Source organism: Alosa alosa, chromosome 9 (genome assembly GCF_017589495.1).
Source record: "Alosa alosa isolate M-15738 ecotype Scorff River chromosome 9, AALO_Geno_1.1, whole genome shotgun sequence".
NCBI lineage: Eukaryota > Metazoa > Chordata > Actinopteri > Clupeiformes > Clupeidae > Alosa > Alosa alosa.
The window spans coordinates 25,874,543-25,896,045 of record NC_063197.1 but is presented as its reverse complement, the minus strand read 5'-3'; the positions used below and the strand labels follow the sequence as shown (position 1 = coordinate 25,896,045).

Here is a 21,503-nt window from a genome sequence, read left to right as displayed (position 1 = left end):
CGTTCAGCAGCGATAACTCAGAGAGGCCAATCACATCAGGGATGCAAGGAGCTCAGAGTACTAAGACAAACACACACACACACACACACACACACACACACACACACAAGGAGCTCAGAGAGGGCCCCGCGGTGGTGCTGAGGACAGGGGGGTTCTGGTCAGCAGGAACAATGAGGAAGAAGAGAGGAGAAGAGTAGAGAAGAAAAAAGTAGAGAACAGAAGACAAGAGGACAGGACAGAAGAGAAGAGTAGAGTAGAGAAGAGAAGAGAAGAGGACAGGACAGAAGAGAAGAGAAGAGTAGAGTAGAGTAGAGAAGAGAAGAGAAGAGAAGAGAAGAAGAGTTCACTCCAAGAAGGCTCCTAAACTCTCATTCTGTTGTTACTGACCTTGTAGTTACTGACCCCATGATATGGTTGTCATTGGCCACGGGGCAAAGAAAAGTGCAACACTGCCTCCCTCATGGTGCATGGCTGTGATTGGCACTTTGCTCTTACAGCTGTGCGACAGTAACGTGAAATGTGGGTGGAGGAGAGACTGGCAGCGACAGAGAGGAGGGCAGTCTGCCAGGTGGCGCTGAGGGGGTCAGCCTAAGGGGACTGACCGCATTCCTTAGTGCCAGTCTCCAGAGTGAAGCCCTGGCCTGTGCCTGTGGCCTCTCTCATGCAGAGGGAATATCAGCCTGAGACTAGACGTATTGGGCAAAAATCTCAGGGTAGTAAATCGGATGGAGAAAGACCAGCAGATTCACAAAATGAGAAGATTCATTCAGTCTGACTCTGCATCTGAAAAAAAAAGAACACCCTTTCTTAGTTGATGTGTATAACATTCAATATTCAGTGTGATGTCTCCCAGGCGATGTTGTGACAGAGAGCTTAACAGATTCGTTCATTCGTCATTCATTCCTTCGGCATTCATTCCTTCACAATCATCATGGCACACAAGCAGACGTGGGGTATGAAGAGCCCTTGCAATATAGCATGGGATACTTCTGTGGCTACTTTCACCGTCTCAACCACAGACCAGCTCATGGTGACGACTCTCTAGTGGCCTTTATGCTGTTTCCCACGGCAACCAGGTTCTGAGGAAGCAGCGGAGACGGACAGAGGGAGGGAGGGAGGAGTGGGGTCATGGAGTCCAGAGAGTTCTTTGATTGGCATCGGCATGATGATGGCAGCGGGCGAGCGCGTGTGCCACCATCTCCTCCTCCTCCGTTTCCTGCCACCCCCATGGCCCGCGCGCAACGCCACAGAGGCCCTGGACGGCATGGACGACGTGTTCTGAGCTTTAGACGTCAGTGCCGTTCCTCTCTAGGCTCCCCTCAGTGAGAGAGGGAGAGAGAGAGAGAGAGAGAGAGAGAGAGAGGAGAGAGAGAAAGAGCGCTTAGTCATGGTGACTCACACTCCAGTCTGAGTGCTGTTGCTACTGCTGCCCACGCATTTCTCTCTCCAGTCTCTCCTCACTCTCTCTATCGCTTTTTCGACTGCCTGTTTTCTTTTCTCATTTTTCCCTCACCCTCCATTTCATTCTTTCTCTCTATCTTTCCAACTTGAAACCTGACGCAGCAGCTGAGAGATGGGGCGGGGTGGGGGGTGTGTGTGTGTGTGTGTGTGTGTGTGTGTGTGTGTTTGTGGGGGTGTCAGCGTTGTCGTGAGTGGCCTCCTCACCTGTTTGACATTGTAGCCCGTCTTGGCGCTGGTTTCGATGAACATCACGCTCAGCTCCTTGGCTCGCTGTTCACCCTCCTCAATCGTGATTTGCCTGTGGACAAGAGAGAGCGGGAGGCCGTTAAGGAGCGATAATGAGCCGCCAGGGTCCAGATGAAAAATGATGATGAACTCTGAGAAGGAACCACCATAAATATGCCCCTTGCATACCATACATATATGTACATGCCATATATATAAATCACTCATATACCAGATAACAAGACATAAGACTTTACATATATCCCTTTACATATTAAGCATGTGCATCTGTGCTGGTATATCGGATCTACTTGGATGAGAATAATGTACAGTACAGTACTACTGAATGTTATTGAGGAGACACAGAGGACATCTTCAGTGGTTAAAGGTATACTATGCAGGTTTAGGTATGTTTGGCAAGTGTAGAGCTTGTGATGTATTTATATGTTACTCTGCTATTGTAAATAGCAAACTTCTCATGACATATCCCCTCTGTACACAATGCAAATGCTTTTGTTGTGAAGGTGAAGGATTAATAACAGGCAAACACCATCTCCAAGGCTGACTTTGAAGTCGAAATGTTTGATGCTGTCTCTGTTTCTCTTGCAATCGGTCAATCTGGCCGGCCGGGTGCGATCAAAACCGTTGCCATGAGCCATGCATAAAAAAAAAAAACCCTGGTGTGGATGTTTGTGTCGGTATCTCCAAAGAGCAATATCTACTGACAAGGTAATGTTTCACAATTTTAGCGAGATTTGTCGGAGCGCCACTCTTGGAAGTTGCATGGCTGGTTTTCTTGGTAGGGACTCGCTACGTCTATGATGTATAACTATGCTAGGTGAACGATTCGCCTATTAAAAGTTTGTTTACCATCAAATAGGCTTCGTAAAGGTGAAAATCTTGCATAGTGTGCCTTTAAGGTTGGTAAAGACAAAACAGCAAATATGAAATTGCTCTTTGTATTTACACTACTTGTTTCTGTTACTGTCAGTCACAAGGAAAACCACTGAAACCAATATCACGACAGTAATTTCACGACATGAAGCAAAGGACGAGCAGCCATGATCATCAGAGGCATTTGATCTCCACTGGACTTGACAGAGGTCTCAACACAAGTTCCTCTCCACTGCAGTCGGCAAGTTAGACACTCGGAGTGAGGTACTGTCTGGCTTCTTGGGCACTGAGACACTCATCAGACAGCATCATCACTCAAACACACACACAGACACACACACACACATGCACACACACACACACACACATATATATACACACACACTGCCCTGCTCCAGTAATTAATTGATGAAGAAACTGATTAAGTGCTTTATAGGCTGGCACATTAATTAATCCACGGTTATATGACACACTTGTGTATTAATCTATGTGGGGGGGTACAGACAAAGGGAGGGGGAGATAGAGAGAGAACACAGGAGAGGGAGAAGAAGTGCAGTGTGTCTTCCTCTCTCACACACACACACACACACACACACACACATGCACACACACACAAGCACACAGAGGAAAATGGAGTGAGAGAAGCAAGCGAATGGATGTTGCACACTGAGAGCAATAAAGACAAAAGCAGAAAAGAGATGAGCTACTCAAAAGAGAAGGAGGCAGACATGCAGAGAGAGAGAGAGAGGGAGAGAGAGAGGGAGAGAGAGAGAGAGAGAGAGAGAGAGAGAGAGAGAGAGAGAGAGAGAGGGAGAGAGAGAGGGAGAGAGGGAAAGAAATGAAGATAAACAGCTGCAGATGAAAGAGGAGAGAGGCGTCCCCCTGCTCACAGTCATCTCGTCCCCTGTACACACCACTGTTGGATACATCTCTGAGTGTGTGTGTGTGTCTAAGGGAATAATGGAATAGAGAATGAAAAAAGGTGTGTGTGTGTGTGTGTGTGTGTGTGTGTGTGTGTGTGTGTGTATATGTGTGTGTGTGCATATTTGTAAGCTTTGGTGTAAGTGTGTGTGTGTGTGTGTGTGTGTGTGTGTGTGTGTGTGTGTGTGTGTGTGTGTGCACTGGGATGGCAGGGCTGGGTTCTCCATAGGGACACACCTACACACACACACACACACTCACACACACACAATGACGTAACCAGTCTGATTCCTTTGTTCTCCTCACAGAAATAAAAGACTGGAGAGGTAAGGTGAGCAAGAAAGAAACAGCAACGTTAAAAGCTTCCTTCATTTCTCAGTCTCTGCCCCACCACCCATCTATTCACCCATTCACCCACCCATCCATTCACCCATTCACCCATCTATTCACCCATTCACCCATCTATTCACCCATTCACCCATCCATTCACCCATTCACCCATCCATTCACCCATTCACCCATCCATTCACCCACCCATCCATTCACCCATTCACCCATCTATTCACCCATTCACCCACCCATCCATTCACCCACCCACCCATCTATTCACCCATTCACCCACCCATCTATTCACCCATTCACCCATCTATCTATTCACCCATTCACCCATCTATTCACCCATTCACCCACCCATCCATTCACCCATTCATCCACCCATCTATTCACCCATTCACCCACCCATCCATTCACCCATTCACCCATCTATTCACCCATTCACCCACCCATCCATTCACCCATTCACCCACCCATCTATTCACCCATTCACCCACCCATCCACCCATCCATTCACCCACCCATCCATTCCCATCTATTCACCCATTCACCCACCCATCCATTCACCCATTCACCCACCCATCCATTCACCCATTCACCCATCTATTCACCCATTCACCCACCCATCCATTCACCCATTCACCCACCCATCCATTCACCCATTCACCCATCTATTCACCCATTCACCCACCCATCCATTCACCCATTCACCCACCCATCCATTCACCCATTCACCCATCTATTCACCCATTCACCCACCCACCCACCCATCTATTCATCCATTCACCCACCCACCCATCCATCCATCCACCCACCCATTCACCCACCCATCCATCCACCTATTCACCCATCCATCCATCCATCCATCCACCCACCCATTCACCCACCTATCCATCCATCCACCCACCCACCCATCCATCCATTCATCCATCCACCCATCCATCCACTCATTCACCCACCCATCCATCCACCCATTCACCCATCCACCCACCCATCCATCCTCCATAGTCCTGTCCTCCACTTTACATCGGCGAGTGATGGAGTCTGGCCAGCTAACATGGCTCTCCTGCAGTCTGAGCAGCGTGGCTTGAGCGTGACTTGATCTGCTTGACCTCCTTCTCATCCCGTCAATCTCTGAAAGCAAGCCACTACGGGTAAACAACGACCAGACAAGCGGTTGGGCAGGCGCATTTCCCCTCTCCACACACACACACACACACACACCAACACACACACACGCATACACATCAGAAAGAGATATCCCTGTATTTGCAAAACCAAATTGTCCTCTTCAAAAACACCACAGAGCAGACATGCATCGAGCGACGAAGCGCGATGGCAGACTTTGAAGTCGATATGTTTGATGCTGTCTCTGTTTCTCTCGGAGTCGGTCAATCTGGCCGGCCGGGTGCGATCAAAACCGTTGCCATGAGCCATGCATAAAAAAAAACCCTGGTATGGATGTTTGTGTCGGTGGCGGTGTTCTGTGTGTTGGGCGTGTGGTGGCGGTGTTCTGTGCGTTGGGCGTGTGGTGGAAGTCTGACATCATAACGCCCGGCTCATCATCCCTCTGTCAGCGTGGTGATGGACTCTAAGCTCATGGCCACACGCCGGCTGTCCTGGAAGGCTGAGGGACAGTTGCATTATCGCTGATGGTGATGTCCTGGTGGTGACGTGGTTCAACATCAAACACACACACACACACACATGCATCACATGCATGCATGCTTGTTCACACACACGCCCACACACACACACACATGCATGCTTACACACACACACACACACACACACACACACACACACACACACACACACACACACACACACAGAGACACACGCATGTTTGCACACACACACACACACACACACACACACACACACACACAGAGACACACGCATGTTTGCACACACGCTCACACATGCAAGCTTGCACACACACACCCTCACATGCAATGATTTCAAACACAAACACACACACACACACAATTATACATTCACACACACACCTGTTTACCCCCTGCTGTATCATCCCACTCTATGGGAACTACAAACAGAGCAGCTGGAGCTGTTCAATGCTGTAAACCGTGAGTGGAATATCATTGAAAACACCATGACACAAAAATATTTAAAAATCATGCAGTAAACACTACCCATCACCGATTAGGTGTGTGTGTGTGGGGAGGGGGGGGGTTCATTCCAGCCTTTTTAGCATTCCACCATCAAAGTCTAAGCCCTCCCCCATAAACAGCCTTCCAGCCAGGGCATATTTGAAACCCCCCACTGGCCCAGTAACAGCACTGCTGCACCAAACCGAACTCTTCCAAGCGGTGCATCTTTTGTTTCGAGCTTTAAAGAAAAAAGAGCAGCAACCCTCCAACCCTGCACCACTCTCCTCCTCAGGGGAGAGAGGGAAGAGGTGACAGCTGAGATGAAATGCAAAGCAGGCATATGGAAGGAGATGAAGGTAAGAAAATATGGTTCCTTTCATTTGCAGGAACGGAGAGGGTATCTCGTGGGTTCGGGTGCGCAAAGAAATCGGCCGAACTTTTTGAAAACCTGTCACGGCACCTCGGGAGATTCTTGCGCTAGCTGCTACTGTTTTATTTGATTTCTTTCTTATTCTTCCTTAGCACTTTTGATACTTTTTAGGTCTGGCACCATTGCTTTTGAATGGCTGGTACGACCTGAAGGGAGAAACTAGCATTGTGAAAGACCCGAGACGTGAAATGGGATTGAAAGGGTGATCTGGTGGCTTCTAAAGAAACGGAGCAGAGAGATGAAAGAAGAGAGAGTGCCGCACTTTAACAGTTCAACCTCAAGCAACCACAGAAACCGCCCCTTTGGCAGTAGCCACCATGATGTAATCACTGACACAGTTCTAAACAGAAATTGGACCATAAGGCATGAGGCAGTCATAATATACACTGACATCAATTGTATACATCGTCTACAACCTACACCTAACTCTAAACAGCAGCTTCATGACATCAAACCTGGGATCATCCACTCCAGCTGAGGGTGAGAGTGATTGATTGCAGCCTCCCCGCTGTTCCGTGGGAGCACCCATGGGTGAGAGGAGAGGGACAGAGCGCTGCCATGGCGATTCGTTTCAGGGAAGTTGCTCCTGGGGACACTGAATGGAGCCATTTGTCCTTGTGTATAATATTCACATTGAGCTTTTTACTGTAATTTCAACAGCAGTATAATCGCTTGTGAAGCAGAGCGGCCTATCAGACATTATAAAGATGTTCTACCATGAAACAAGCAAAATGCTAATGCGCCCCCTGTCTCTCTCTCTCTCTCTGTCCGTGCTAGGAATAGAATGTGACTTTGTGGATGCAAACAGCGAGTGTTTTTTCTCTCCCATTAGGATTTCGATTGGAGCCGAGTGTTTGCAGACAGGTCCAAACAGCCACTTTTTTGTGGTGGGCGTCAGCCAAGCCCTGCCAGTGAGTAATCCGAAGCAGCGCCGCCGCAGATATCTGGAGCGGACCGTGACCATCTGCTGTCCCCCTTCTCCACGGAATTATCGGCCTCGGTGAACAAAAAGCGAGAGACTGATGGGCCAAGAAATAAACAAACTTTCTCTTCACAACAGCACAGCACAAACAAGCCATGAGAGAGAACACGAAAGGGAAGACAAAAGGAGAGAGAGGGAAAAACGCATCACTTCCCCTACCACATGAAAACAAGACTTGTGTAAACAAATCCCTGATAGCATATTTAAAAAAGAAAAAAGAAAACGGAAAAAGGCGTCTTCACCCCGGCTGAATTAAAATGCAGCCGTGCCTGAAGTTATAATTTAGACGACTGATAAATTATTTTGCAGGAACTGCCTTTTCAAACGACCACAAAAGCTGTGGTGTCTCCGAGCATAACAAATAAGCTAATGAGCATAACAAAGAATGTTTATGACTGACACACAATTAGACAGAGGCGCGATGAAGCCAGAAAAGAAGAGTGCAATTTCCCCAAACACCTCTCTCGCTCTTTGCTCTCTTCCCTCCCTCTCTCTCTCTCTCTCTCTCTCTCTTACTCTTTCATGTTTCTGCTCATCCTCGGCTGTGAGGCTCCTGACAGGTCGCCCATCCCAGCCGTCACACACCCATCACTATGACGAGAGGGCCCTGATCTGAGCTCTTAGCCGTATCTCTTCGGCGCAGGCAGCTTGGCGGACGACCCCAAAGCCCGGGGCTTTATTAGAATCTCTGCCCTGCCCTGGCCTGCCTCTCTCCTCGTCTCGTCGTCTCCGGAGTCCACTAACCGAATTGAGCTCAGGGTTTGCCCAGAGAACGAGGAAGAGGAGGAGGAGGAGGAGAAGAGGCAAAGGCCTGACCCAGCACTTCTGCCCAAGCCCCTCACATCAATCAGACCGCGCGGTCTGGGACAACGCCAGGCTGGTGGGTGTCAGTCAGAAGAGAGGGGGGAAACGGGGGAGCCGAGAGGAAGAGAGAGAAAAGAAGGGAAGAGGGAGAAAAGAGAGATGAAGAGAGAGATGAAATGAGTGTTTGTGTCAGTCCGAGGCGCCTCGGTTAACCAAAATCATTAAGACTGTGGATGTGTGTCTAAATGAAAATGCCAGGGAGGTCCATGATAGACAGAGTGGCACTGATAGCTAAACAATAAAGACAGAAATGGGGAGAATGAGAGAGAGAGAGAGAGAGAGAGAGAGAGAGAGAGAGAGAGAGACCAACACAAATAAACACAAGCAAGGGAGGAGGAGTGAAGACAGCGAGTGGAAACAAGTGTGGGATGGGGAGTGCACTTCAAGCACATCACCCCAGATAAAAGAGTCCCGCTGTCGTACTGGGGGCTTGTGAGGTGAGAGGGGGCATGTGTCGGGGGTGTCGCTGAGATATGGAACGCTCTTTACCAGGCTCCACTCTCTCCTCCGTAATCCTGGCTGACATGATTCTGTTCCCTGCTGCTGGCTTAACACACTAAATTTAATTTGTACCAGATTAGATGCATTGCGTTTGTTCATTTGTACATGGTGGCTGCCCCTCGCGCTCCACAGCCCACACAACACACCACACACACACAAATTACACAAAAATCTATTACAGGCTCAATCAATGAAAGTTCTAGGCAGGCTTTAACAGTAAGAATTAATCCCTCTCTCTCTCTCTCTCTCTCTCTCTCTCTCTCTCTCTCTCTCTCTCGCAGACTGTACTTCTCTCTCTTCCTCTTTGGCACTCATTCCCACACAAGCTTTCTCTCTCATGCCATCCTTCTTTTATTCCTCCCTCTCCTTTTCTTTCTCACCCTCCAGTTCACACTCCAGTTCTCTTCCACAGCTTCCCTCTCACCTCTCCTCTCTCTATCTCTCTCTCTCTCTTTCTCCTCACGCTCTCTCTGTCCCTCTCTCCTCCAGTGTGATGTTTGTGGAGAGCTAACCAGGTTCATTATCGCCCCCGTTATTCCCCTCCATGAGCCGGCCCAGCCATGTCACATTTCATTACAGTAGCGCAGGGGACGTCCGAGCGCCGTGGCTATAATATTCAAATGGATTCCTCGCTGCGTACTGCTGAGCCCCCTGGATTCGCTATCGATCTTGAATATGATTAATTACCCGCACATTGACGCTTCGCTCTGCCAAAACCCGTCCCAACTTTTTATATGAAGTGTCAAGCGAAGACCTGCCAGAGAGAGAGAGAGAGGGGGGCGCCTTTGGAATGCTAATGGCTTTTCGGGAGCCACTTTTCGGGAAGCGTTGAGTGTTGCTAGTTTCACGTGTTGAAGTCCTTTTCCAGAAGCAACGAAAAGAAAGAAAATGAAAAAGAAGATTTTCAAGAAAATGAAAAGAAGCCTGTCCCATTTTCCTTCAAAATGTGCAAACAGGCAAATAGCTGGGGATATTGTGGCCACTAATGTAGCTCAGGGAACTTCAACAAGTCCAGAAATTACAGTTCTCCACGCGAGAGGAACTTCGATAAGTCGTTAATTATGGGATGGGTTTCGGGGGTAATTTGCAAGGCACGGATGAATGAGGCGGCCTGTGAGATGGTTGGCGCAATGCTTCATGGCTGCGAAAGATGACCTCTGGCCTTGGCGGGGGTTGGGGGTCAGCCTGGGCTGGCAGCCGAGCGGAGCGGATCACTGGACCTCGCTGACCACCCGCTGGAGCGGTCAGCTGTGACGGAGTGAGCTGGTGAAGCAAGAGGTAAAGCGGTTTAGGGGATGGATGACTGCCAAAAAGGAGTACGCCTTCGAAGCCATATAAGGGTTATTCATAAATTATGAGGGACATTTTTTAAACCCCCAGCATCTCTTTTCCTCTCTTCCTTTTTCTCTCTCACTTTCTATCTACTCTCACACACATACACACACATAGTTGTCTTTCTTCGCAAAACACACTCGCGTCTGCACACATTCACAGCAACCATTATATCAGCAGTAAAAACTGCACATTACAGGCACTAATTGCCTTGTGGGCATTGGACATCAGCATTTTTCAGCACAGCTGGTGCAGCTCCTGCCGAGGCAGTCAGGGGGAAAGAACAGGAATAAAGACTTTGTGCAGCCACAGGCTCCAGCCTGCACTTCACTGCCTTCACTGAGAAGCAAGAGCCAAACAAGACCCTTTTGACGCAATAATCCACACAGTGCCACTTGTCCTTCATGATCAGGAAATCCATACAGACTTCTGTGTCCAGCTCCTGTAGGCATCTTGCGTTTGAAAGCCAACTCTCGGAAAGTGTCTGGTTGGCCAACAAAGCTCTAGCAGTCGGTGCAGGGGCATAAAATGTACTTCATGACAGTGGGGGTGTCATGGAGCTCTTAGGAAATCGGTGCTGCAGAGAGGAGGGGAAAGGAGGTATTTCCACTGTTGTTCCCCACTGCTGAGTTAGCAGCAGCAGTCCCCCACTGGCTCCCTTCGTCCATGTGGGAAACCTTCACTACTGCCTATTTCTGCCATAACGGAGGACCAGAAAGAGGAAGTGATCGTCTACACACATCTGGGGCGGGTTATGAGGGCTACTAGTTGAGTTGGAGCGATGAGCTGACAGGCTAACAAGCTTACTGCTTTCCAGGATGGCCCATCAAAGCATTGCTGGCCTCCAATCAGGCTTGTGCAAAATTCCAGAACTGAATTGAAACTGGCTCTTAAATTCCAATTCAATTCTTGAATTTCACTTGCATTTCAATTGAGGTGGCAAACAGGAAGCAGAATTGCAATTCGAATTGTGCACAACCCTGCCTCCAATTAAGCTTCATATATGCATGACACAGTCACACAGCGAGAAGGTGACTGCTGGGGACGGTTCTCTCTGGGGGTTACCAATTACCAGTTTAACCAATTACAGCTGTACGTGCGCCATTTACCCGCCTCTGCCGGTGAAGGTGAGGGCATCGCGCATCCGACCGTGCGGCGGACGCCCACGCCTGGCTGACCACTGACCACTGTCCCTGCCGCGCCCGCCATCTAAAAAGAGGGCCACTTAAGCCGTGCTGCGAATGCTCCGCGTGCATTCAGCAGGGGTGGCGCCGGAGGTCTCCGAGCAATCAGCCGCCGTTTTAGCTTCATTTGAACCAGAGCGAGAGGTACTAAAAGGGTTTTAGGCGCCCGGGTATTTTTGGTACACTGGGTCTCACAGTTAATTTGAGATGCAGAGGAGAAGAGCAGAGGAGAGCAGGTCCATTAGAGGCCGGAGGAAATCGTGTCCGCTGCTGCCGGAGAGGAAGTACACTCCTCTTCTTCCTCTGTATTAATAACACACACACACACACACTGTCTTGCCTCTGTGCCTGTGTTTGCTAATACCACGTGTAATGTATTTGGGTCATTTGTGATACACCAGTGCTTGATATAACTGAAGACGAGCCACGCCAGGTTAGAGCACACCACAGGGTGTTCATACCTGCAGCTTCGAGAGGGAGAGACAAGAGCGAGACTGAAGTGAGAAATATCCAGTCTCAGGTGAGATCCTGCCACAGCTCTCGTGCTGCATGCTGAGACTGGAGACGTGGGAGGAGATGCTGGGCACCTCATTAGGTCACCCAGACACACACACAAACACACACCCCTCAACTGCACCGCTACTGCCCCCACTTGAGGCCATCTGGCCCCACACACGAGCTCTCGCCTTCTCCTTCTCTGTCTGGACGTGGCATCTGCCCTGCTGCCGGCATCTCAGCGCTAAAATTAAGGGTTGTCTGTCTGCGTGCGGGGCGATAGAGGTCGGCTATCACCACGGAGACGGAGGCGAGAAACCACGGAGACGAGGACCCTTGAGGGAAGAGACATCCTTGTTTACCAGCGAGCCTGGAGCAGGATCTCAGAAGAGGGGAGATGGAGGGGGGTGCTTTTCACAGCCAGACTGTCTGAGGAGATCGAGGCGGTTGGAGGGCCTGAAAATGGCTGTGGTGGGTTTTAATTAGGAGTGGTAAAACCAGCTGAATCAATCCCACAGCCGAGACATCTCACACACACACACACTCACACACACACACACACACACACACTCACACACAGAGCACGTCCAGGGGGGAAAACACTTAGAGGAAATACTACCACTCTTCTCCCTGTTTGGGGGATGATGGTAATGAATTTGTGATCAGCTCTGGCTGTGTGGAAGCCATAGAGGACGTTAGAGGCAGCAGGTGCTGGTCATTAAAGAGCTGGAGGGGCAGCTATGGTGTAAATGTGCCTAGGGTTGTCTACTGGTAGCAAAGCCTGCAAGGTTGTGACTCTCCTTCAGGTCACTGCTCTGATCATCCTCAACTCTCCTTTTCTCTATTGCTTATCCTCTGTCTCTTGTTTCTCTACCATTCTCATTTCATCTCTTCTCTCTCACTGCTCTTTACCACTTTTTTGTCTTTTGTCTGCCTTTTCTGTGTCATTCGTTCATCTCTTTCCTCCTTTTTCCATCCCCCCCCCCATGGTCGCTCCCTAGCCAGCTCAGTCTCTAAACTCCTCTCTCCTCTGCAATCCCTCCATTTTCTCATTTCCTCCCCTGCTCACTTCCATTTCCCAATCTTCTCCCCACTCTATTAACCCCACTCCTCTCCTTAAAGCACCTCACACTTCCCATTTGAACCTCCCTCCTCCTCTCTCTCTCTCTCTCTCTCTCTCTGTCTCTCTCTCTCTCTCTCTCTCTCCACTATCTCCCCCTGCACTCACATGGCCTCTCAGACACTTTAAGACTGAAATTAAGGTCACTGCGGTGCAATAACAGACCAGGGTCAGGCCTCGGCTCAGGAGAGATGGCTAGATATCACCTCACCTCCACCCCCCAGATTTTGACTGGCGGGAGTCCAAGGGTATTACAGTAACTTGGGTGAAGATACGGTTCCACTACAAAATGTCAAAGGATAGATATACTGTAGATATATAGGAGATATGGGGCAGCCGTGGCCTACTGTGTTTCACTAATTCACGGATTGGGATAAATGCAGAGACCAAATTTCCCTCACGGGATCAAAAGAGTATATATACTTATACTTATACTTATACTTAAATAGGGGGGCCAAATGAAGACCACTGCCATGGTTGTGCAACTAGCAGTTAGCAGATACTTTATAAAATCCAAAACTATGTACAGAATTGTACGCCCATATGCTGTATATGCTGTAAGTATACACTTCTGGCGATATGTGCGTTCCAAAGGTATAGAACCCACAAGGTCAGCACCTTGCTCAAGCAGCTGAGTTAGTGGAACATTCCGGAACAACGGTGCTCACCTCTTGTCTGCCAGGTCAGTCTTGTTGCCCACAAGCATGATGATGACGTCGCTCCCCCTCTCTGTTCGCACGTCGTCGATCCATTTGGAGGTCTGCTGAAACGAGTTCACATCTGGCCGGAGAGAGAGAGAGAGAGAGAGAGGGACACGGGAGACATTAACGGCTGGTCCAGCGGCCCGTCGCCAAGGGAACGCTTGCCTCATTCAAATGTGTCCGTCTCAAGGAAACGGTCCAACACGATGAGCCATTCATTATTCATTCTGACAATCTTCAGACTAATTTCCCAGACTAATAAACACAGAGAGAGAGGGAGAGATAGAGTGAGAGAGATGCAAAGTAATAGAGGAAGGGTGAATAGTCGTCATACAATTTATTGGTGGCTTTAGATGCAAACTGTTTTGCTTTACCTTTGCTCTTCATAAATGTATCTCTTTTAAAATGCTGTAAAATGCTACGCCAGCCGCACTGCTAGCAATATTTGACAGGCGAACTCAACCTACACAGGCTTAAAGCACTGTGGGGGCTACTTCCCATTCCAGCGCCAAGTGGGGAAGTTCTGTGGAGATGTTCACGAACCAGCTTAATCTTTGATGGAGAGACATGTTTTAACATCCTAACAAGTGTGTGTGTGTGTGTGTGTGTGTGTGAGTAGTAGAAGCTGATAAAGTCTACACTGCGCTGGCGGGTTGTAAGCCCACGGTTGGTGCTGCGGGGGGATTGACGCTGGGCGGACTCCAGAGGAGGTGCTATCACTGCAGCTATCGCTAATACATTCCATTTGACCTCGGCGCCCCCGGGTGCAGGAGCAGGCGTCTCCCTGCGTGCTAAGCAGCGCGAGTAACACATCACTCGGCTCTGACAGCGAAGGCCTCGTCTGCAGCTTCAAGGTGAAAATGAATTCCCTCCTCCCTTCCTTCCAGAGCCCTCTCTCCTCTCTCTCTCTCTCTCTCTCTCTCTCTCTCTCTATCTCTATTTCTTAGCCTCTTGTGTTCTTCCTCGCTCTCTCTCTCTATCATTGTCTTTCCTCTTGCATCCATTCCTCTGTCTCTAGGGGTGGAGCAGCCATGTTTTGCCTATGAAATGAGTTTGGCAAGCCATCATTCTGCTGAGGGTCATCCTAAACCGACCAGCAAAGCCATTACACTTCAGCCCCTTATGGCCACAATGGGACTGAAAGACAATAAACCTGTCAACCTCTTTATTGTGAAAAATAAAAACAAACCTGGTGTCACGCTCAAACACACATGCACACACACACACACACACACACACACACACACACATAAACACAAACACCCATGGGAGATCATTTACAAGGGACATAATGCTTAAACAAGAGCAATAACAGAGAATTAAAAACCAAAACTATATAAAGTCGTTATGCAGCTGTGATGCATGGCACATTGCACATTGATGAACATCACCGTTGATCACCACCACAACATGGCCGACATGAGAAATGAGGCACCATAGCTGCCTGGACTTCGGGTAGAAATCAGAGCCCAATTCCCGTCCACGGCAGAGAGACAGGCAGGGATGGTCAATCACTATAAAACTGATTTATACTAACATAAAACAGCAGCCCACTTCATATCTGTTCATTATCATAATGTTACATGGCTTTTACAGCCGTTGCCTCAAGCACTGCTTCAGAGAGCAGGAGACAGGCCACCACTGCAGACAAGATCTGAGCCTTTTTACAAGAAATCAGTGATGAGAGAGAAAAAGATGACAATGTGAGGGGAGAGAAAAACTCCATTCTGTCTTGATAGTACACTGAAAGTGTTATTGGCTGAAGTCTGTGTGAATGTGTGTTGGTGTGAACCCTTATGCTTCCATAGGTTTGTATGTTTGTGTGTGTGCATATGTATGTGTTTGATTATGTGTGTGTGTGTGTGTGTGTGCGTGTGTGTGTATGTGTGTGTGTGTGTGTGTGTGTGTGTGTGTGTGTGTGTTGCCTACTTGTGATGTCGTAGACCACGACGGCCACAGTGGAGTCTCGTATGTAGCTGGGGATGAGGCTCCTGAAGCGCTCCTGGCCTGCCGTGTCCCACAGCTGCAACCGCACCTGCGCAGGACAGACAGACACACACTGCGCTTATGTTTAAGTCATACAATACAAGCGATCTCTCTCCTACACACATAGTACACACACACACACACACACACACACACACACACACACACACACACACACACACACACACACACACACACACACACACACACCATCACCACCACCACCACCACAAGAAAAGTGTGATAGCAAGTGTATACTAACAATCACAAACAATTAAAAGCTTTGCTTTCAGATACACACACACACACACACACACCATCACCACCACCACAAGAAAAGTGTGATAGCAAGTGTATACTAACAATCACAAACAATTAAAAGCTTTGCTTTCAGACACACACACACACACACACACACACACACACACACACACACACACATTTTAACTACATTCTGCTAAAGACACACGTACGCAAAAAGAAAATGTATTAGAAATACCCTCTCAAACACAACAACACACCACAGGAGACACAGAATCGAGAATTCTGCTTTCAGAAATTTAAACAGCACACAAACACACACACACACACAGACACACAGACACACACACACACACACACTATTCAGAGTACAAACAACATCTCCTTCCACCTACGCTTGCTCCATCTCAAGGTTGTCTTATGTAAAGAAGGTGCCCCCGGTTGTAAAAAGACAGGCTGTCTGACAGCCGAAACCTTTAGCGCCGTCAAACCGTTTTCGGAATATATAGCGAGCAGCCCAGTACAAATAAAAGCATCTCTTCACGTAACAGCCCCTAAGGTGACTATGGCGGCTCCAGCCAATTAGTTTTAAGAGAGTGAGAACTTCATTTTCAACACAGCCGTGTAAAATTAGACTGCCGGAAGAGATCAAAAACAACAATAAAAAAGCAAATGTTAACAGAGGTGTTTTCTTACTGAGGAGCTTACCGTTCGGTCCTCCAAGTACATGGTCTTTGACAAGAAGTCAATTCCAATTGTTGCCTGCAATGAAAAGAGATAGAACGGTGAGTTTGTGTCGGGTTGTGCAACAACAACAAATGAACAAGAACTCCAATTAAAATATGTACCGGTAAACATCTCATATCTAAAATGAGAAAGATAGCATTATGGAAGAAGATTATGACAGCAAATGAAGAAATTAGATTGGTTTAGGTAGGAGGGAGCTCATTGCATACACTCTCACACAGCTAATGTCATGGAGGGTTTGCAAAGAAACACTTCATTCAAACAGAGGCAGTGAGACAGGTTTCAAAGCCTGACAGTCTGTTGTGGGAATATTTCATCTGCGCATCACAAAGCTGCCCTTCAAACACAAGATGCATTTACAAACGGCCACTGGTGGCCAGAGAAAGAACCCCGACTGCCCCCTGGCAGCCTCTCTGACCTGAAGCAGGTGATTAAAACGCCAGGCTGTGGAGTGTTTTCATTATCTGCCTTTGCCTGGAGTAATGAGATGACAGAATGATCATCCTCTCACTTTCGTGTGTGGCACGTGTGTGACTGTGTTTGTGACCATGTGTGTGTGTGTGTGTGTGTGTGTTTGTGACCATGTGTGTGTGTGTGTGTGTGTGTGTGTGTGTGTGTGTGTGTGTGTGTGTGTGTGCTTCTGACTCTCAACAGTTACCTACAGCCGAGGACATAATGGATGTATGGACACCCCCAACCCCGTCTCCCTTCCCCAGTAAGGTGTGGCCGAACAGCTGACCTTTCCGATGGGGGATGGCAGAGGGTCGCACCGCAACTCAAGGACACCAGGACACACACACAAGCCATAACTCACACAGCCGTGACTTCATTAAGCGCTTCTCTAACCTCAACCGGTTTAATTACCTGGCTGGCAATAGCCCATCTCATGGTGAATAATCGTAGTCTCAAGGCAAAAGTCACCATGAACAATTACTGAGCAGTGCACCAACTGTATGGTCATTTTACTCTGATCCAAAAGGGCTCTAGTTCCGACAGACTTGCAGATTTCATCATTTTATCAAGTGTTTACTTTTTCTTATTATGAATTACACTCATTTTTTTTATCTTTTACAATGTTCTTTGTGTTTGTTTTCACCTGCTTGCCTGAAAAGGAAGCCACAATCTGTTTCTCCTGCATTCCTCACACCCAAATAACCGTCTTTAATGTCCTAACCTCTCCCCCGTGTGGCGATATAGTCACTAGGGGCCAGAAGGAGTGGCCTCCTGTTTGGAACTCTGTGCGGATGTCAGGAGAGGCTCAGAGTCCTGTGTGTTTATTGGGGTGGGGGCCTGGTCAGCTGTGCCTTAATCCCCCTGCGCAGCAGATAGCCTTAGGACGCTAATGCTAACACAGAGGCTAATCCTACCACAGACCAAGGAGAGAGAGAGAGAGAGAGAGAGAGAGAGAGAGGCTGGATGGCTGCTGAAGCACAAAATAACTGATAATGGAGGATAACAGAGGGGTGAGTGTGTGTGTGTGTGTGTTTGTGTGTGTGTGTGTGTTTGTGTGTGTGTGTGCCCCAGATGACATTGTGCTGAGATGCGGAGAGAATCCTAAAGGATTTGTTGCCTCATCATGGTGCTCACTCATTTTGCTGAGTCACGATGAAGACAGTGCAACGTGACGTCTATTACAGATTCTTCACTGGATAAATGTTTGATGCAGATGCTATACAAAGGTATGGCATCTTACTTGCTCCCTTCATGATGCAACCCATCTGGCTGCTCTCCACTGAGAGATGAGATATGATGAGATAGGCATATGCTTTTGTACAACAAGGACAGGCAGTGGGAGAAGGATAGAGTGAGAGAAAGGGAGAAAGAGAGGGAGGGGAGAGAGAGGTTCTGTCCATGTCCCAGGATACAAAGCATACACAGACTGATTGCCTCCAGCTTTAAGTGCTGTGTAATGTAATTAGCATAATTCAGCTCTGTCAAAACCAGGACTTGCTTTTTGCATCTGCCTTCCAATGCTCTCATCTCTCTTACCAATAGCTCAATGTAACCTTAAGTATAACAGAGTTCCTTTCAATAGCTCTGTCTTGTAATATTTTGCTGCAATAGTTTGTTTTCTGCAGGTGTCATCTCCGTTGTTTCTAGACTGCATATAGGGTATATTTTGCAGCTGTAAGCATGCAAATGTGTGTGTGAGCACCTTTGGTTGTGTAAAAGTCTAACATTTCCCCAAACACTGCATGGATACTTCTGATTTTATGTGTCCATATGTGCATGTACACCCTTGAGTAAGTGTGTGTACAGTATGTGTGTGTGTGTGTGTGTGTGTGTGTCCGTCCATATGTGTGTGTGTGTGTGTGTCCGTCCATGTGTGTGTGTGCATGTGTACACAGGAAGCACTCCTGCTCCATCGCTCCACAGTTGGCCATCAGCAGCATAATCACGCAGCCCGTTTCCCTGGCGATGCCAACCGCTGAGGTGCCTGGCAACTGGAGCAGAGTTGCTATGCCATCTCCAGTTAAAGAGGCTGGGCTACACAGACAGGGCCCTCTGGCACTGCTACCTCCAGCCCAAAGCCCTCCACCCTTTGCCACAGATGTCTGCCACCATTTAGTTTTATATATATATATATATATATATATATATATATATATATATATATATATATATATATATATATATATATATATATATATATAAAATGCCACTTTATGCTATCTAATATGAGTCATGTAACTATATATGCCTCTATGAGTCAGCATACATTCCCAAGAGAATTACTTTTAAGTATATGATTACCTGATTAAGAGAACAATGCTACATTACTTTATTTATCTCTTGTTTGAGAGCAGGTACATAAATGGTGAAGCCAGAGTTGCAGCTGAGTTCCTCGTTTAGGGATTCAGATTTAGAAAAGAATCGAAATGGAAATGTTCAGTGATTAAGTAAGCAACTTCTCCACCAAGAGCAGTTGAGAGAAAGCAGATTAAGCTAGTCAAATCCTTGTACTCAACACTGTCAAGATGAAAGTGAGAATAGGTGTTTAAATGTTTCTTTTTTCTTGCACTCTCTCTCTCTCTCTTTCTTTCTTTTTCTTTCTCTTGGCTTTTGAACAGCAAATAGCAAGAGGCTTCCTCCAGTTGCTGGGTTAAATATAGAAATTCTACACAGTGCGCTCGCATGAATAGAAGCGCAGAAATTATTCATAAGCGCTTTAATTATTAACCATCACACACATCATCGTTAAAACACACAACGCACATCCTTTTTCCTGCCCGGCTCTTCTAGCCAGTTGAAAGAGAGGAGAGAACAATGTCAGAGAAACACCTCTCTCTATTCCTCCTCCTTTACTCCCTCCCTCCCTCCATCTCTCGCTCCCTCCCTCCCACGCTGAATATCTGAGGTCTCACACTAATATTGATCCCATAAAACTGTTGCGTCTCAGCAGAAGTCGCTGGGCAGCTTAGCGCTTCGATTGGCACGTGCGAGTATCTGAGACTTCCGCCGACATCACATCACAATCCTCACCACCATGAAAATCGCCCGCGACTCGTGCCAAGTTGACACGGTTGAGATAGAAACCCCAACCCCCTAGCCCTACCTCTGTCCATCCCTACCAGACTGCTGTCTCGTCAGGAGCAGAGAAAGCGAGCGAGAGAGAGAGAGAGAGAGAGAGATAGAGAGAGAGAGAAAGAGAGAGAGAGAGAGAGTGTTGAGCTGCTGTTTGGGAGTGCCAGAGAGAAAACAGCCATTTGTCTGTGCGAGGATGAGGCAACACACCCGTGAGGCCAGGGACCTGTCACGGCACTCTGCATTTCTAATGGCCTGCCTGTGGGCACGGGAGCTTTCCCCTGGCTCATACGCACACACCTCAATGCTACAGGGCAGAGGGAGGGATGGAGGGAGTGGAGGAGAGAGAGGGAGGGAGAGATGGATGATTGATGGTCAGATATTGGGTAGGGAAGTAGGGAAAGGGAGGAAGAGAGAGAATGTAAGAGGAAAGGGAAGAAAGACAGAATGGGATAGATACTGTAGATATAGATAGATAGATAAAAAAGAGAGAGAGACAGAGAGAGAGAGACATTTTGAGGGAGGACAATGGACTAAAAAAGGCAGAGATGGAGAAATAATTAGCTTCCCTCTGGCCCCTACTCCCAGCATCCACCCTGCTAAAGGGCAGCTGGAGGGGGGGAGGAAAAGAGAGCAGGATGGATGGAACCTGGGAAAGACAGATGAGATAACAGAATAAGAGAGGAAGAGAGAGAGGGATGGAGGAGGAGGAATAGATAGGGAAGTAGGGAGTGCTGAAGGGGTCTAGGAGGACCACAACCTTAATCATTATAACTCATTCATTTTTCATGGGCCACCTTATGAAGGAATTCTGGTCTCCTCTCTACGTGCTGTTCATGTAAATGTCTCAAATACCTACAAGCTTGTTAATTTTGTTGCATTTCATCCAATAGGACAGTCCTTGACAAAACCTAATGTGTAGCAAGAATGACAAGAACTTGCTCAAAGCTACTGCCGGCAATTTTTTCTAAACAAGTACTCGCATGAAATTGGCATGGAGAGTCCCATTAAACCATGAAATTCTCTGACAGCAGCACCAACAACAGGAAAAAAGAATGTTCTTTCTGGTCCATCTAACACCCTCACCCCCTCTGTCCACTGCCCCCCACCCCACCCCCCCTCCCCATACACACATTCATCTGAGTGAGACGTGTCAGTGCCGGCACCGAGTCTCACCCCAGCTGCCACTGGCACCGTGCCCACCTGGCAGTCACCATAGGTCAGCCGGCATCTCTGCAGATGGATGGCATTGCAGCAACCGACAGCATTTAATTAAGCCGTATTGATCAAGCCCGTTACAGTCCCATGCAGATGTAGCGAGAGAGAGAGAGAGAGAGAGAGAGAGAGAGAGAGAGAGAGAGAGAGAGAGAGATGACGTCATGGGCCATCAGTGTGATGAACAGGTTTTTAAAGCGTGCCTGCCTATGAGG

General features: G+C 47.9%; 1 protein-coding gene across 2 annotated transcripts in view; it reads right to left on the bottom strand.

Moving 5' to 3' along the window:
* The window catches only part of rab6ba (RAB6B, member RAS oncogene family a), an 85,694-nt gene that overhangs the window by 13,922 nt on the left and 50,269 nt on the right, over nucleotides 1–21,503 (bottom strand). The window contains exons 3-6 of one of the 2 annotated variants that reach the window (XM_048253343.1): nucleotides 16,498–16,563; nucleotides 15,484–15,589; nucleotides 13,522–13,633; nucleotides 1,666–1,759 (exon numbers count right to left, since the gene is read on the bottom strand). In XM_048253343.1, coding sequence (XP_048109300.1) covers nucleotides 1,666–1,759; nucleotides 13,522–13,633; nucleotides 15,484–15,589; nucleotides 16,498–16,563 — 378 coding nt within the window. The remainder of the gene's footprint in view (nucleotides 1–1,665; nucleotides 1,760–13,521; nucleotides 13,634–15,483; nucleotides 15,590–16,497; nucleotides 16,564–21,503) is intronic. The other variant, XM_048253345.1, reaches the window with a different exon arrangement.